Raw genomic sequence first — 19558 nt, 5'->3', positions numbered from 1 at the left:
TGCCTGCGTGTGCATTTGTGTGCTTGTGTAAGTGTGTGCATTTGCATGTGCCTGCTTGTGCATTTGTGCGCGCACGTGTGTGTGTGTGTGTGTGTGTGTGTGTGTGTGTGTGTGTGTGTGTGTGTTCCTGCTGACCTCCACCTGATGGTCCCAAAATATTGCACAGTGCCTACTTCCCTAGCTTGCAGCTTCTTTGTCAGGCCTGCAGTCAAACTGGCATAGTGTCATTATACCTACCCCTTTCTTTGTGAAACACTTACTCACCACTGCCTGTCTTTCATGTAGTGAAGCATCATATACCCTTAGAATATCGTCATGAAGATCTACTTAAAAAACAAGGACTTTGTATATTTCCAGTTTTTCTGTTATTCTTTCATTTATGATTCAGTAAAACAGGCTCAGGGCAACAATTAGTGGTGGTCAGGGCAAGGCTCCATGTCCAGTATGAAACTATAGACTTTAAGGGATATGTCATCTATTTGCAGTGCTAAACTGTAATTTATACCCATTCTGCTCTTTTTTTTTTTTTTTTTTGCTAACACAAAGCAAATGGTACACTCTTAGCAGAAGTTGTGAGTTGGGTTTGTGCATTTTACGCAGTTGTTTTTAAATACAGTAGTCAATTATCCAAACTAATTGGCACCTAGGGTAGTCCGAATAATCAAACTGTTCGCATATTCAGGCGTACAGTGAACCAGATAAAAACTTATAAAGTGTTTTTTTTTCTGCACACAGGGAATACACTTTTCAACCACTGAGCAATTCCAGTTGATGAAAAAGAATATTTTTCACACATAAGCAGGCTACAAGCTCAAAACACACGCACGATTGAATGCATATAATGTTTACGTATTCAGACTTTGTTTTTTCTTACTTGAAAACTTTAAAAAAGGAGTTGACTCTTCCAAGAGTGTAGATTGCCCTGGGGGAAGGGATAAGTAAATTCAATTGTTTTACATTCTAGTGGGCTGATGAACTTCCTCCTGTGTGTCGCTGGTTGAACTCTAGCTATCCAGTGGTTTGCTTTTGTCAAGAGCCGTTGTTCTGTAGCTACTTGGTCTAAACACAGCTTCACCACTTGTGGAAAGATAAAAAATAACCTGGGGACAGCAATAAAGCGGAGGACGGGACATGGCAGCTCACACATTGTAGCTCCCCTCCTTCCCCCTCTGGTTCCCCTCTAGGATTTAAGCTGTTAGGATGGCTCACCATACGGACACAGCTACCTAAATGCAAAAATTGATTTTCGATTAGGAAAGAGCACTACAGAAGGTCCTATCTAAGCCGCTCACTGTATCCCACCATCTTAAAACTTTTTTTCCACCCAGGTACTACACACGCTTAAGAAAAATAAATTTTAAAATCCACATTCTCTAAGGAATACAGGCAGTAGTGCAGGACAGTACACACTAAGCACGCACAATGTAAACAGTTGCTGCCATTTCTCCCTCGCAGTTCCAACACTCCATTTTAAATTTCTTATCTCATTTCCAATCCCCTAAACTTGATAACCTTAAATTCAATAGGATCTGGGGGTGAATAACACCCGCAAAGTCATCGGCACACACAGAACCACACAGTCAGAATAAATTAGAATCCCAGGCGATATGGACATTACGATGCTAAAAGTTTAAGTACACTCCCCTCAGAGCTTATAGTAACAAACCGCACCTTTAGATTCATTGCAACTAAAGGGACTTCTAGAAAGCGTATAAATATGTCTTTTAAAAAAAGTATTACTATGAGGAAATAAGGTTAAGAAAACACAAGTAAACCTTTACAACAAATAGGATTACTTCACTATTCTGTATTAAATTTTAACAACTCCCTTCACTGTCCATCATCTCAGGATGATATACCACAATTTTTTAAAGCATGACAGGGGATCACAACTGTTTAAGCACTTAATTACATTTAAACTTGTAACTTCTCACTTGGTAAGCCGTCCATTTCGACTAACGAACAGAAACGTGGCACCTGTGCAGCTCCCTAAATACACCTAATTGCACCTAAAAAGAATTAGATATGGAGTTATTGGATAATTAATTAATTTAATTAACCTATTTTACTTCAATAATGTTGTGATATCAGTTAAATCAACACTAAATAATGAGTAAAGAACTAACTACTACATGTTTTGTGTACTTTGATAACACATGATTCAAAGTTTGAAACTAAAATTGGTCTGCCGAACACCGGTCAGAAAGGTAAGTTGGAAGGGGAACCATCAAGTCACTCATTGTGGTTCATGCTTGGAGATTTGAATCCAAACACGTCATCACCACAGAAAGAAAATCTCCTAACAGGTCCGACTATTGTACCGACCACATTGCAGAAAAGAAGACCATGCCCCCAAAGGAAGATGCCACACCGGATTGCCCAGACCAAATACCCGCCCCTCCAACAGGGGCATAACACACACCACCGGCTCTCAGGTCATTCTGGCCAGCACTTGGAGAGCGCACTAAAAAGTCCTTTTAAATGCTACCAAAAGCAAACAAAAGGCATTGATCGGAGTAGAGCACAGCCCAGAACAGGGCACACAGCGCCATTCAGTCAAAAAAGCTCTATTCAGAGCTCTGAGACTAAAACCAGGCAAATAACAAAACAGCTCTTCTAAGAGCTCAAAAAGACAAAGGACAAGGGAGCAATCCCAGGATCTGCACAACCACAACAGCTCTTATCAGAGCTTCAAGACCAGGGAATTTACAAAACGGCTCTTCTCAGAGATCAAAAGACAAGAGTAGGGAACAATCCCAGGCACTGCACAGCCACAACAGCTCTTTTCAGAGCTTCCCACCCAACAATTTCGGCCCACTTGAGCAAGGGCACAACAGCTCTTATCAGAGCTTTTTCAACACCATTCAGAGACACAGGGTCCAAGCTCCCCACAACAAAAGTAGGCAAGAAGGAGCTCCAATGCAAAAACCATATATCAAGAAAACACAACACACCAAAAGGACAGCCCACGCCAGGGCTAACAAACAGATCTTAAAAGGGCTAACACCAGCCTTTTTAAAGGATTAAAACTGAAAGACAGCTACAGAACAACGGCTCCTGAAAAAAGCAAACCACTGGATAGCTGGAGTTCAACCAGGGACACACAGGAGGAAGTTCATCCATTAGAGTGTAAAACAATTGAATTTACTTGAAAACTTTGGAAAGCTGTGTTCGGATAATTGACTGTTTGGATAATTAACGTTTGGCTAATCAACTCTCTACTGTAATATAGAATTCTGAGCTCTTAAATTGAGACTTGCATTTTGAAGTGATCATTGCATTCTAAGGTGTCAATATGTCCGACCATGTTGGCCTGCTTAGATTGTCCAATTCAAGAACTTTGTGCTTTCTATACCAAATATGAATATCTTGTTTGACCTAACCTGTTTTTAATTGTGCATTTTTTAAAGGCTGAAGTGGAAGAAACTTTGAAGCGTATTCAAGGCCAGAAGGGTGTCCAGGGGATCATCATAGCTAACACTGAAGGTAGAATTATTACAGCTCAATTTGCTTTATTTTCCTGTCATACAGAATAACATAGAATGTGGTCAGAAAGTCTCAAAAAGTTTAAGTGCATGTGTGGTAGTGCTCTCGCAACATTTTTTTACATAATCAGCAGACTCGAATGTTCAGTGAGCAATGTGTTATCAAGACGCAACCCTAAAAGATGAAAAACAAAACACACTAGGTACAGGAGTAAATTTGTCTTGGCACTTATTCTGTATTACAAGTTCAAGTGAAGAATGTTTGTGCTTCTTTTCTTCATCACCCAGTTACTTATGTGAAAGAGAAAGAGGAATGCACAGATGAGGAAGCATTTGTAAACCTGCAGAAATGTGTATTTTTGTTGACCAAGAGTAACAGAAAAGCTGGAATGTTCCTCATAAAGCTTTTAATTTCAGTATAAATACTTGTGTAATTTAATGTTTGTTTTACAAGTATCATAATTGTATTTTCTTATCTTTGTAGTACAATAGGTTTATAGGGCATTACTAGGCTTGTAATCCAGCGGGACCATTGAGCAACCTAACACAAAATTTCTAGTTCCAACGAAGTACTGTCTGGTTAAGTGACTTGCTAACTGTCGCACAGTATGCAAATGAGGGCTGAAGGAATCAAATCCCATACCACAGAAACCACAGCTCACAGCCTTAAACCTCTGTGTCAACTGCCAGACTAACCAATAAAGTCAAACCCTACTAGCTGTAGACGTGCCATGTTTCAGCCTTTTTCACCTCATCAGTACAGCATAAGTTGACTGTTTTACTATACTTTAAAAGCTCACAACTTAAATTAAGCATGATGGCCATAAACATTGGGGTACTTGCAAAATATCTCAACTAGCAAAATATCTCAACTAGCACTCAAGCCAAAAGGTGAAAAGGTCACAGAGAAAAAAAAACATTAAATGAAAACTAGAAGAAAGATGCAGGCGAGTAAAAGTCTACAGAGTTTAGTACACTAAACCTCCATGTAGATGACCCTTTAAAGACACATCATTGTTTCAACTACTTGGCTTCTGAATGTCCGTGACTTTTTACTTTCTTTATGGGTACATTCCAGATAATAAAGTTAAACCCCACATGCTGTTACTGAGACTGTGCCTGTCAGACAGACTGTCATAGCAAAATTTATACATATTTATTTTTATGTGTAAATATATCTAGTTGTGTGTGTGCTTGTGTGTTTTGTGTATTATATATGCATTTATGTATAGTGTTTTGTGTGTATTATGTATGCAGGTATGTTTACTATGTATTTTATTGTGGTATCTTTCTTACAAGACCTAAAGATCTTTGACAGGAGTCTAAATCTATGTGAGGATTCACTCTAAAGACAGTTAATTCACAAAATGTCAAATCATATTTGACTTGCTGTTAGGATCACTGTATCAGCCTGCAAAATGATAATGGTTTAAATTCTGCATTGAGAAGTGCTGCCACCATCAGCATATTGTTGGGAGGTGGAGAAGACCCCACCCCATTCAGCTTGTATGCAACAGCAGTTAACATCCAGTTGTGAGTTCACTATAGGTCAGCTGTCTGCATGGTTAATGTGTGCTAGAGGCAGATGTGGCTTTTAGACAGATTCTTTCTCCCTGTGATATCCCATAGCTTGAGAGACTCAATTCTCAACCTTTAGTCATTTGATGGCATCCTAGCCATTATAGACACAAGTCTAAGCCTGTTGTGGAATACAGAGGGATGAAGCTCTGACTTTGATCCATGTTTGGTTAGTGGGCTTGGCACAGGAGAGGCCAGACGGAATGAGAAAACTGAAGGGGCATGATCCATTCTCTTCCCCCATGTGGGGAGAAGGAAGGTTATATTCATTTGGGTAACACACTGGGAAGTATAATCTCCATAGTGAAGACCAAGGGAAACCACTTCTGTGCTTCAGGGCTGTTGGCTGATATGCTTGCTGCCAGCATCCCGTGAAGAGAGGGGCAGCCTGTTGCAGAGCCCCTTCTCATGCTTAGTTGAGCTTATGTGCAGAGATAAGCCATAAATAACAAGATATCAAACTGTTCCTGATGCCTGTCTGAATGATGGCCCTGCCTGGTTGATCCTTGCACTGGGGATGGGGTGCAAATAAGAGGAGGCTAATGATCTGCTGACAGTGGGAGAAAAAAGTGCTAAAAAAAGAGCCTTCTGATTGTTCACATCAGTTCTTTTTTTGCCACCCAAAATACCACACATTGTTGGCTTTGTTATTCTCAGTAGTTACGTTTAAAAACTTGTGCGGTGTTCTTGCTATTGCCTGATACTTTGTTCTTCTTTGACCTAAGGAGCTAAGAATACAGTAGCCTATTTTTTCCAGCATGAAATGTTTTTATATTTCTTCACAATCAGTAGCTGTATCTAAATCTGCAGAAAAAAATATTAGGTTGATATCTGCTACTGGTAGATATGGCTGTAGAACAGATTCTTTAACCTTACGATATCCCATAGCTTGAGAGATTAAATTCTTAAGCTGTAGTTATTGGATAGCAGCCTGGCTGTACCAGACACGAGTTTAAGCCTGACTGTGTGGTACATAGAAGTGAAGCTCTTACTGTGATCCAGGTGACCATTGTTTGAAAAATATATATTAAAAAGTTGAAAAGTGAATGAAATGAGAAAAGCAATCTCATTTCCAAGGTGTTGGCCCTTGAGCATTGTGGTCAGCTATTGGCATGTCTGTGTCTTTTAGCTCTAGAAATCACATTTGTCTTGTTTATCTTTTGGCAATCTTACTGGAGATGCCACGATATTGGATGTTGATTCACCAGACAGCTGAACAAGAACTTTCCTTTACTCTTAAGAGCAGATGCCTGCCCTTCCTGTCTTCCTTACAGAACCAGAAGTGTGGACATCCTGGAGTCAAATATCTGTCCTCTAGACATCACAGGCACAGTGTTCATGTACTACAATTGCATAACACTGGATCACCTTGATTTGATAGAAAAAGCCACACCCAGTTTTAGCTCAAAACCATAATGTTCTACTTCTTGACAGTCACAGAAAGGAAGGAAGGAAGGAATGGAATCCCCCCATCCTCACAAACTGGAGAGGGGCAAAGAAGAAGGCTTTAACTTTAAATTTACACACACTGATGATGTCCTCCATGGATTATAATAAAGGGGGATCTTTAGTTTAGTTTACACTTCAGAAGATGTCTTTTGGTGACATCATTTGCTTAATTTTAGGTGGTCTGCTTAAAAAAAATCTTCCCTGAGCAAAAACTCATTTTACTTTTAAATGGATCACTGCAAACCTCCAACTGGTCTACCTTTTATTTTTTTCTTCCATGGTATTCTCTTTGAAGAAGAACAGGAGCCAGACCCTCTGCTGTCATCTCTTCAGAAATCTGTCTGGGTTTATAGAACACACGAAGAAAGCAGTTACCAGTATAAATTGAGGTTACAGACCCAGCTACATTAGAATTTGATCTTGAATAGGATCAGGTGTAACTCCTGCACCATAGATATTGCCAGTAGGCAGACAATGCAAGGATCATGAGAGTTTTGCTGAAAAAAATCTGTATTTCAGCCACAGTGAATATGAGAGCCGTACATTTAATAAACCAATATACATGGCAGTGGCAGATTAAGTGTATCTTAGGTCCTGAGTGGTTCTCTAACCATGGGCTCACCACACACACATTTTTTGAGATTGGGGTGGAACATGCATAAATGCTTATCTTTTTGATTTACCTGACATATTCAAAGCCATTCGATTTACTGTCATTGTATTCCAACAGTGCCTGTATTCCTCAGATGTTCTTCGTGTTTCACTGTTGCAGTCATTACATTTGGGTAATCTGCTGGCAGGTTGCTCTCAGTCGGCTTGAATAACAAAGTCTTGGGTCCTGCGTCAGTTGCTGTCTCCTCTTCCATGACGTCAGGTCATCAGGGGTATAAAACATGCAGCCGGCACCATTTTATTTAGTCTTTCTTGCCGCAAGGTAACCGAAGCAGAAGCAGTTCGCAAGTGCCGGTCGGCCGACACCTGAAATTTTCGCATTCGAGTTTCAGAACCGAAGTCTTCAACTAAAGCTAAGTACCCCATTGGGGAAACTTTTTCTTGCTCCTTACCGATGTCAGTAAAAGTTAATAATTACATTACTTGTGGGAAGCAAATACCTCATAAGGATTGTCATTTGTACTGTATTCCTTGCTTAGGCCCAGATCATAATGTGTCTTGCTGTCAGTTTTTTGCTAGATTTAACCAACGCACTATTAAGTGTCTGTATATTTTTGCTTCAAAATATTTGGGATCCAGATTTAATTACCCTGAAATGTCATCGGTTAGCAATCCGACTACCGGAGTTCACAAAAAACACAAAGAAAAAGACAGAGACAGACCGTCGAAGTCCAAAACCGATGACAAAGCTTCTCCTAAGCCAGTCACTAGTTTGCCGGTACTCATGCTCTTTCACAGCCCCTGAAACCTGCTACTTTTGAGTCATAGGCCTCTACCGAGACCCATGCGGAGTCTGGTATGCCGCGAGATTCTCAGAGTATTGAACCTGCAGATGTCTCTCCCTCGGATGGGTCCGGAGCCGCTGAGCAGGCACCGGCTTCTGAGGGCGTTTTCAGGCCTCAACATTTTTATATAAAACCGACGCCAGCTTCAAAAACAAGATCAAAAACATCTAAGTCTAAAAAACCGACGCATGAGCCACGTGCTCAGGCCCCTATGCCTAAAAAACAGATGATCAAAATGGCTGAGGACTTAATTACCTTGAATCAAACCCCCCTGCTAAGAGGCCTAGGCAAGACACTGATTATGAATCTTCAGGTCAGGTTTCCATTTCTTCTAATTCCTCTTCTGATCAGGAATTTTCTATTCCACCCTGTGAGGATTCAAATGCAGAAGAATCCATCCCATCTGCATCTCCTCCTGAGGATTATTCTTTTGGAGAAACCTTGCATAATTTAAGGGAACATTTTCATTGGGAGAGTCAGGATTTCTCTGAATCAAAAAAGAGACTTACGGATTTCCTTCTTCTTCCTCAGCATAGGCCTTTAGCTATACCTCCTTTATTAGACATTGTTAATGATGTGTTTTCGGAATCAAGCATGGCTCCTGATTCCCTACCTCTGGCTCCTAGTAAGCCAGACAGATATTACAGGGTTCCTGGCTCCCACAAATTTCTATTCAAAAATCCTGCTGCTGATCCTGAGACTATCTCACAGGGTCCCAAAGGTGTAAAGGCCTCTACAGCCAAAAATCCTACCCCCTCTGATAGAGATTCCAGGGCGCTGGATAGATGGGGAAAGAAGGTTTATACGTCTGCAACCTTGACAATTAAGGCCTTAAACTGCCAGTTTCATATGCTTAAATATCAACAGCATGTTATGGGCTTATTGAAACAGAAAATGATGTTGATTTCTGATTGTGTGGAAAATAAAGAATTACAGGAATTATTGCATGCAGCAGAACAGGTTGGAAAGCATACTTTGCAATGTGGTTTTGATTCCTTGGAGACCTCTTGCAGGGCCGCAGTTACTGGATATGTGATTAGAAGGCATGCCTGGCTCAAGGAGCAAAATCTGCCTGATCATGTTAAAGTTAAATTGTTGGATGTAACTTTACAGCATGATACTCTGTTTGGTAATAAGGCAGAAGAGGTTTTAAAGAAAATGGAAGACAAAGCTAAATCTATGCAAACTGTAAAAGATTTCTTACAAGTGTAGCCACCCAGGTTCAGTAGGCACTGGCCTACTAAAAACTGGTCCTTTCCTGTGTCCAACAGAGCCTCTCAAGGCAAATCCAGGTGCTCAAAAGGCTCTAGATACCAATCACAGGGTTCTTACAGGTCAAAGCAATGGGGTGCCTCCACCTCCAAATCTGGAGGAAACAAAGCACAACCCTACAGTAAGCAGTCTCAATGACTTTCCTCTACCTTCACCAAGCACTTATCTTTTGGCACCCCCCTTGGGGGGAAAATTAGCACTTCATGCTCAAAATTGGCAGTTAATTACCCAGGACAAATGGGTATTAAACATAGTATCCCAGGGGTACAGATTTCATTTCCATGCTTTACCAATTCCAAACGGTTGGCCAGATCTGCCACAAAATCAATGGGCAGAGGCTCAGAAACAAGTTACGTCCCTCATAGATATGGAGGCTATTCAACCAGTACCAGAACAGGAAAAAGACAAGGTTTTTATTCAAGACTGTTCCTGGTACCCAGAAAAGATCATGCCTGGCGTCCAATACTGGACTTATTGATTTTGAACACGTTCCTGGACATTCCAAAATTTAAAATGCTGACTTTACAACAGCTACTGCCTATGCTGGCCAGGAACGCTTGGATGTTCATCGTGTTACACTGCTGCAGTCATCACACTTCGGTTATCCTGCCGTCAGGCAGTCCCGCAGTCAGCCAGAGTTCCAAAGTCTTGGTCCGGTGTCGGTTGCTGTCGCTTCTTCTCTGATGTCAGTGCGCCAGGGGTATATAAGATGCATCCGATGCCATTTTCTTCAGTCTTTCTTGCCGCGCAGTGCCCGAAGCAGAAGCAGTTCGCAAGTGCCGGTCGGCCGACTCCTGAGATTTTCGAAGTCGAATTTCAGATCCGAAGTCTTCAATAAAGCTAAGTACCCCATTGGGGAAACTTTTTTTCTTGCCTCAGACCGATGTCAGGAAAAAGTTAATAATTGTATTTTTTGTGGAAAGCAAATACCTCATAAGGACTTCCTCTCTTACTGTATTCCCTGCCTAGGCCCTGATCACGGCGTCACTAGTTGTCGGTTTTGTGCTAGATTTAACAAACGTACTATAAAAAGGCGTTTTGATTTTGCTTTGCACTACTTTGGCCGAAGGTTCAATTATAGTATGCCGTCGGATCAACCGACGACCGCATTACCGAAAAAACGCAAGGACAAGGATAAACACAGGCCGCCTCAGACTCCCACGTGGAGACAACTAGGCCTCTGGAAACTCAAAGTATTGGGCCTACAGAAACTAATCCCTTAGATGGGTCCGGAGCCGCTGAGCAGGCATCGGCTTCTGAGGGTGTTTTCAGACCTTCACAACTTACCATTTAAAACAACAGCCAAGACAAAAGTACCACTAAAGACAAAGAAACAAGTACAGCATTCTCCTGGACAAACCACCATGCCTAAGAAACAGATGCTTAAAATGGCTGAAGACCTCATTACTCTAATCAGGGGTTCCCATCCCCCTCCTGAGAAAAGGCCTAGGCAGGATACAGACTATGATTCCTCTGATCAGGTTTCCATTTCCTCTGATTCCTCTTCTGACCAGGGGTACTCTATACCACCCTATGAGGACTCTGATGCTGAAGAATCTATCCCTTCAGCCTCTCCTCCTGAGGATTATTCTTTTGGGGAAACTTTATATACCATGAGGGAGCATTTCAATTGGGAAAGTCAGGATTACTCAGAATCTAAGTAAAGGCTCAGAGATTGCACCAGTCAGATAGGTACTACAGAGTCCCTGACTGTACCAAATTTCTTTATAAAAACCATTCTGCTGATCCAGAAACTATTTCTCAGGGTCTAAAAGGGGTTAAGGCTTCCATTGCAAAAAATCCAGTACCCTCTGACAGAGATTCCACAGCTTTGGATAGATGGGGGAAGAAAGTATACACTTCTGCAACTTTAGCAGTAAGAGCTTTAAATTGCCAGTTTCACATGCTTAAGTACCAACAATATTTAATGGCTCAGTTAAAACAGAAAATGTTTGCAAGCTCAGAAGCTCCTGATTGTAAAGAAATGCAGGATCTGTTGCATGCAGTTGAACAGGTGAGAAAACATACTCTGCAATGTGGTTTTGATTCTCTAGAGGCCTCTTGTAGAGCCGAAGTTACAGGTTCAGTGATTCGAAGGCATGCTTGGTCAAAAGAACAAGAGTTTACCTGATCATGTTAAGGCAAAATTATTGGATGCTCCTTTACAGCATGATACCTTGTTTGGTGTTAAGGCAGAAGAGGTGTTAAAGAAAATGGAGGATAAAGCTAAATCTATGCAAACAGTCAAGGATTTCTTACAGGTACAGCCACCTCGATTTAGCAGAAATTGGCCTACAAAAAAACTGGTCCTTTCCAGTATCAGACAGGCCACAGAGCGGCAGATACAGACGCCCAAGAGGCAGATCTCAACCCCAAGGCTAAAACAGACAAAGACAGTGGGGCACTTCAACCCCAAAAGGAGGTGAGGACAAGTCTCAACCTTACAGGAAACAGTCACAATGACTTTCCCCTTCATATGCCAAACACTTCCCTTTTGGAAGCCCCCTTGGGGGGAAAACTAGCACTTTTTTTCTCAAAACTGGCAAACAATCACCCAAGACAAATGGGTTCTGAATATTTTGTCTCTAGGTTACAGGTTCCACTTCCATACTTTACCAAGGCTAAAAGGAATGCCAGACCTGCCACAAAATCAATGGGCAGAGGCACAAAAACATTTCAGCCCTCATGGACATGAGAGCTATTCAAAAAGTACCACAGCAAGAACAAGGACAAGGATTTTACTCAAGACTCTTCCTGGTCCCCAGAAAGGACAAGACCTGGAGGCCCATATTAGACCTTTCAATTCTAAATACTTACCTGGATATTCCGAAATTCAGAATGTTGACTTTACAGCAGCTTCTACCCATGCTGGGCAAGAACGCTTGGCTTGTTACTCTGGACCTCAAAGAGGCATACCTGCATGTCCCTATCAGACAAAACTGCAGAAGATACCTCAGATTCAAAGCTGGTTCAATGCACTACCAATTCTCTGCACTGCCTTTGGCTTATCTACTGCGCCCAGGGTCTTCACAAAGTGCCTGGCACCAGTAGTTGCTTTTTGCAGACAAAAAGGAATTCAAATATATCCATACCTGGGCGACTGCCTCATTCAAGCAGTGACAAAGGACATCCTTCTACAGCATCTGGCGTTTGTAAAAAGGTTGCTAACTTCTCTAGGGTCCACAGTAAACGAAAATAAGTCAAAACTAGTGCCCTCACAACAGATTACATTCCTGGGTGCCAGCTTAAATACAATGGCCCAGATGGTTTACCTCACGCCAGACAAACAAGTTCAACTAACTCAATATTTTCAGTTATTGGCAAAAAGTCCCATCTCCCTGCAAGAAAAATTCTGCAGGCCCTGTGATTCATGGCATCCTGCATACTACTAATACCATATGCCAGACTGCATATGAGGAAAATACAGTGGTACCTAAAAAGTGTTTGGACTCAACACTCTCACAGTTTAGAAGCAGTAATACCAATGATTCCCTGCCTACAACAGGAGTTTCGATGGTGGGCACAGGCATGTCAACTAAACAAGGGTCAGCCTTTCACCCTACCCACAGCCAGTAAGACTCTAACAACAGATGCTTCGGATTAAGCCTGGGGAGCACACATGGCAGGAAAATGCATTCAGGGCAAGTGGACCACAGACCAGATGCATCTACACATCAATCAAAAAGAGATGTTGGCTGTTCAAAATGCCCTAACAGCTTTCAAGGACCTTCTGCATCCAGGACAATTATTATTAAAGACAGACAACACCACAGTTATGTGGTACATAAACAAGCAAGGGGGCACTCATTCCTACTCCCTATGCAGGCAAGCCATGACCTTGTGGAACACAGCTCTAGCGTACCAAGTTCACCTGCAAGCACAATTCCTGCCAGGAAAGAAAAATACTCTGACAGACGATCTAAGCAGAAATATCATGGACCCTCACAAATGGAAATTGAATCCACAAATCTTCAGCATGGTAACGCAAAAATGGGGATGCCCAGACATAGATCTTTTTGCCTCCCCACTGAATTGCCAACTATAAAAATTCTGCACAAGGACTTATCACAAACAAGCATGGAAAGTGGATGCTCTTTTGTTCAGCTGGCAAAGCCTAAAAGTTTATGCATTCCCGCCTCTGCCTCTCCTTTCAAAGGTACTCCTAAAAGCCAGACAAGAGAAACCACAGATGATCCTGATTGCTCCAGACTGGCAATGCCAGCACTGGTTCCCTATCTTAAGGAACCTTGCTCAAGGCCCACCATGGATTTTGCCTCAAATTCCACACCTTCTGACTCAACAAAACAATCAGATCCTGCATGGGCAGCTCAAAACCCTAAACCTGGCTGCATGGCAGATTCAGTAGTCAAACAGGCAACACCTCTCTCTAAAGCGGTTATGGATGTCCTTTTGGAGGCCAGGAGGCCTAGCATCAGGAAAGCTTACTCAGAAAAATGGAAGAGATTCTGTGCCTGGAACCAGGCTCAAAGCCTTGACCCTCTTGTTCCAAACATTCCTCAGATTTTACATTACTTAATTGAGATGCTGGACAGAGGCCTATCCTTCTCATCAATTAAGATCCACGCCTCTGCCATTTCAGCACATTACAACACGGATCCTCCTTTATTCTCTCATTCCTTGCTAAAGCAGTACCTCAGAAGGGCTAAAAACATAAGACCGCCCCGGAGAGCACCAGCACCAACTTGGGACCTCAATTTCGTTTTGGAAAAACTAACCCTGCCACCTTTTGAGCCAGCCAATACAGCCAATCTAAAATTTTTATCATGGAAAACAGCTCTGCTCCTAGCAGTAACTTCGGCATGAAGAGTCTCAGAGCTACAGGCATTAATGGCAGTGGAACCTTTTTATAATTTTTCATCAGGACAGGGTTTCTCTAAGGACAAACCCTACCTTTATGCCAAAGGTGGTATCTAGTGTGGCTCTTAACCAAACCATCCATTTGCCAACTTTTTATCCAAACCTCCAGAATAAAGGGGAGAAACTTCTGCATTCTTTGGACATACACAGGCAGCTACGCTTCTACTTGGACAAAACAAAAGCTATCAGGAAAACTGAGCATCTGTGCAGAATTTGCTGCAGGATCACAGGGCAAGGCTATCCCAAAGCAGACTATATCCAAATGGATAGGACACTGTATTTGTTACTGCTACACACAGCATTGAAAATCACTCCCAAAACACATTAGGCCACATTCCACCAGGGCTACAGCCACTTCAACGGCCTTTCTCAGATGAGTACCTACCAAGGAAATTTTGGAGGCTGCAACTTGGAGTTCAGTGCACACCTTTACCAAGCATTACCACCTGCCTCTTTACTCTAAATCCAGAGCAGGATTTGCCACTGCATTTCTGCAGGGCCTCATAGCCAATCCTAACTCCTTATAGACCAGCCACCCAACCTTAGCTTTGGGATTCTACCCAAGTGTGATGACTGCAGCAGTGTAACACGATGAACATAGTACAGTTTTGTACCTACCATAAATGTAGATGTTCGAGTGTTCACACTGCTGCAGTCCTGGTTACCCTCCTTCCATCCCCTCTGAACTAGCTGGCCTTATCTATACCTTTCTATCCTATACAACCTTTGTGGTGTATTTGCTTGTAACTGAAGGTATTGTTTTTATTTTATATGTGTAATTGTTATTAGCAATATGTATTGCCTACCTACTTGGGGGCACCTGACATCTGGGGCAAGAAAAACTGAAGAAAATGGTGTCGGATGCATCTTGTATACCCCTGGCGCACTGACGTCAGGGAAGAAGCGACAGCAACCGACGCCGGACCAAGACTTTGGAACTCTGGCCGACTGCGGGACCGCCTGATGGCAGGATAACCCAAGTGTGATGACTGCAGCAGTGTGAACACTCGAACATCTACATTTATGGTAGGTACAAAACTGTACTTTAGTGACTCTAGACTTAAAAGAGGCATACCTGCATATCCCAATAAGGGAATCATGCAGAAGATGCTTCAAGGCAGGTTTTTTGCATTACCAATTCTCTGCACTGCCCTTTGGCTTATCTACTGCTCCCAGGGTCTTTACAAAGTGCCTGGCACCAGTAATTGCATTTTGCAGACAAAGAAGCATACAAATTTATCCTTACCTGGACGACTGTCTCATTCAAGCAGAGAACAAGGACATTCTTCTTCAATATCTGGCATTTGTAAAAAGGCTTCTAACATGCCTAGGGTACACAATAAACGAAAAGAAATAACAACTGGTACCCTCTCAAATAATTACATTCCTGGGTGCAAGCTTGAATACAACTGCCCAGATGGCTTACCTTACACCAGACAAGTAAAGGCAAATGACAACATACTTCAAACAGATGGCAACAAAAACCCAGTTATCTGCAAGACCAATTCTGCAGGCTTTGGGGTTCATGGCATCCTGCATTCTGCTAATTCAATATGCAAAACTGCATATGAGGAAACTTCAATGGTACCTAAAAAGTTTATGGAGTCAGCATTGTCACAGTCTGGAAACTATGATTCCTCTCATTCCCTGCATACAACAGGAGTTTCTTTGGTGGGCAGAGACATGTCACCAAAACAAGGGACTGTCATTCACTTTACCCCTTGCCACCCAAACCCTAACTACAGACGCATCAGACTATGCTTGGGCGGCCCACCTGGCTGGGAGATGCATTCAGGGCATATGGAGCCCAAAGCAAATGCATCTGCATATCAACCAGAAAGAGATGCTAGCTGTTCAGAATGCTCTGACAGCCTTCAAGGACTTACTTCATCCAGGACAACTACTGATAAAGACGGACAACACCACGGTTATGTGGTACATAAACAAGCAGGGGGGGTACACATTCCTACCCCCTTTGCAGACTAGCCATGGCATTGTGGAACACAGCCTTGACTTACCAAGTACATCTTCAAGCTCAGTTCCTGCCAGGAAAACAAAATACTCTGGCAGATGACCTAAGCAGAAATCTTATGGACCCGCACGAGTGGAAACTGGATCCACAAATCTTCAGCATGGTAAAACAGAAATGGGGGAGCCCAGACATAGATCTATTTGCCTCTCCCCAAAATTATCAACTGGACAAATTCTGCACAAGGACTTATTACAGACAAGCATGGAAAGTGGATGCCCTATCCTTCAGTTGGAAATTATCAACTGGACAAATTCTGCACAAGGACTTATTACAGACAAGCATGGAAAGTGGATGCCCTCTCAGTCTATACCTTCCCCCTCTGCCTCATCTCTCCAAGGTCTTACTAAAGGTCAGACAGGAAAAAACGAAAATGATCCTAATTGCCTCGCCAGCACTGGTACCCAATTCTAAGGAATATGTCATAACTCCCTTCTTGGTACTTGCCTCAAATACCTCATTTACTGTCTCAGCAGAACAATCAAATTCTGCACACTCTGCTCCAAACTCTGAGCCTTGCAGCATGGCTGATCATTTAATTATTCAAACACCACCTCTCAGTAAATCTGTGATGGATGTCATTTTGGAAGCCAGAAGGCCTAGTAGTAGAAAATGTTATGCTGATAAATGGAGGAGATTCTGTGCTTGAAACCAAACACAAGGAACAGACACAGCAAAACCAAATATCCCTCAGATTTTACAGTACTTGACTTAGATGCTTGACAAGGGCCTATCTTTTTCTTCAATAAAAATCCATGCCTCTGCCATCTCGGCTCATTACAACACGGAGCCTCCCATCTTTTCTTATCCTCTGCTAAAACAGTATCTTAGAGGGGCCAAAAATTTAAGGCCTCCCAGAAGAGCACCAACTCCTGCATTTTGTGCTGGAAAAACTCACCCTGCCTCCTTTTGAACCAGCAGCTACTGCAGATATAACATTTTTATCTTGGAAAACAGCTTTCCTTTTGGCAATCACTTCAGCAAGAAGGGTTTCAGAACCACAGGCTTTCATGGCTGTGGAGTCTTTTATTACATTTTACCCGGACAGGGTGTCCCTCAGGAGCAATCCTTCCTTTATGCCTAAGGTGGTATCCAGTGTGGCTCTTAACCAAACTATTCACCTGCCAACATTTTACCCAAATCCACAGAACAAGGGGGAGCGGATTCTGCATTCATTGGACACACACAGACAACTAAGATTCTACTTAAACAGGTCCAAATCTCTAAGAAAGTCTGAGCAACTGCTGGTGGCATTTGCTTCAGGATCAGAGTGGAAGGCTATATCAAAGCAGACTATTTCTAAGTGGATAAGCCACTGCATTCGTTTCTGCTACTTGCACCATGGTAAACCTGTGCCCAAGGGAATCCGGTCACATTCCACCAGGGCTGCCTCTACCTCAGCAGCCTTTCTCAGAGGAGTTCCAACCAAAGACATTCTAGAAGTTGCTACTTGGAGCTCTGTTCATACTTTCACAAAGCATTATCATTTGCCTCTCTTCTCCAAATCCAGGGCAGGCTTTGCTACTGCAGTTCTGCAGGGCCTTATATCCGCTCCTAATGCTATTTAGTTCCATCCTCCCATCCATAGCTTTGGGATTCTACCCAAATGTAATGACTGCAACAGTGAAACACGAAGAACATAGTACAGTTGTGTACTTACCATAAATGTAGATGTTTGAGTGTATTCACTGTTGCAGTCCGGGTTACCCACCTGCCATCCCCCTTTTCTATAACTTCTCTTTCCTTCACTATATTCTAAAGCCTTTGTGGTGTATTTGCTTTTAGATGAAGGTAAAGTTTATGTTGCTAAAAGTGCATTTACATATATTGCTGTTTATTTATATATATATATATATATATATATATATATATATATATATATATATATATATATATATATAATATCTATCTATATTTGCTCCCTATTTGAGGGGCACCTGACATCTGGGGCAATAAAAACTGAATAAAATGGCATCTGCTGCATGTTTTATACCCCTGACGACCTGACGTCATGGAAGAGGAGACAGCAACTGGCGCAGGACCCAATACTTCGTTATTCGGGCCGACTGAGGGCAACCTGCCAGCAGATTACCCAAATGTAATGACTGCAACAGTGAATACACTCGAACATCTACATTTATGGTAAGTGTACACAACTGTACTTTACAGCCACTTGAATGTGTGCATCTCGTATGTCTAAGTGTAATAAGAAATGGAAAAATGGTGAGTATTTCTAATTTGTTTTACGTAAATGCATAGTAGTCCTGCAAACGCGGACTAGTGACTGTTCAACTTGGCCATGACAGCCAGATTCCCTTTCACAGACTGCTCCTCATACTCAGCAGTTGTAGCTTCACTGTTGACTTTCATTTTAGACATATGATTTTGGTAAAATGATTAATTATCAGTGCATTTCTAATTTTTCATACAAGCATACAGTAGCTGAAGTATTTCAAATTATTTTTACAAATGTACACTTGTCGTGCAATGCCAGACTGCCTGAACTGAGAAAGCAAGACTGACATTTAAACAGCTGTCATTATTTTGATTCTACAGTTCTTGTGGATTGAGAGAAACATCACATTTTTTGATGAACAGGGAAGAAAATGTGATGCAAAATCACATGCATTCTGTAAAATCAGGAACATTCGAGCTATGTTTCAGTTTTGTTTCACACAAGCAGTAGTCACAAGTATTTTGACTTTTATTTAACAGAAATGCACATTTGTCTTTCAAAGTCGGGCAGTTATTTGAGGAAAACTCAGAGAGTATGTTACTTTCATCCACAGCCACTACCTCCATCTAGCAGTTATAGTCGCTTTTTCATGTACTTAGTGGTGCAGGGCCATCCAATTTGAACTGAATGTTTTGTGCCCTGCTTGACATCGACATAGTGGACTGGTACCATTTGGACAAAGATACAGTGCAAGAAATTGTGGACAATGGTCTCATCTGCAGCCTCTTGGGAGTCATGGAGTACCTATCTAGGTGAATACAAGAGTTTGTGTGGCTTTACATATATTAAGTACATGGACTTTTCTGTGGCCTACTGGGGATACAGTGGAGATATCTCAGGCATCTTGCTCAATAGTACTCCATTTATTTCTGAAAGTCATACTGCAGTATGCGTAGGAACAAATGTGGCTCCGACATAGCACAAAGGAGAAAGCCAGCACCATGTGGGAGTCCTCTATAGACATTTCCTTGAGATACACATATTGAAGTAAAGGCCCTACCTGCTGAACTGCAAAGGTTATCACTCCAGCAACTGCCAAGTGGTGTGTAAGGCACAGGGTATCCTCTACAGTGTACGCATGCAGGATACCCAGGCATTTGGCATGAGTCTCATATATGGCATGCATGAGCTGTATCAGTGGTTTGCAAGGGATAACAAGGGCATCTTGTTGGTG

At 42.1% G+C, this 19558-nt stretch overlaps 1 protein-coding gene across 1 annotated transcript in view; it reads left to right on the top strand.

The window, feature by feature from the left end:
• The window catches only part of LOC122787797 (dynein light chain roadblock-type 1-like), a 196123-nt gene that overhangs the window by 80675 nt on the left and 95890 nt on the right, over positions 1-19558 (top strand). The window contains exon 2 of the mRNA XM_044054700.1: positions 3411-3486. Coding sequence (XP_043910635.1) covers positions 3411-3486 — 76 coding nt within the window. The remainder of the gene's footprint in view (positions 1-3410; positions 3487-19558) is intronic.

This window comes from Protopterus annectens, chromosome 13.part0 (genome assembly GCF_019279795.1).
Source record: "Protopterus annectens isolate FY-2018-M chromosome 13.part0, PAN1.0, whole genome shotgun sequence".
NCBI lineage: Eukaryota > Metazoa > Chordata > Ceratodontiformes > Protopteridae > Protopterus > Protopterus annectens.
The sequence above is the reverse complement of the archived record's forward strand: the minus strand, read 5'-3'. Positions and strand labels throughout refer to the sequence as shown.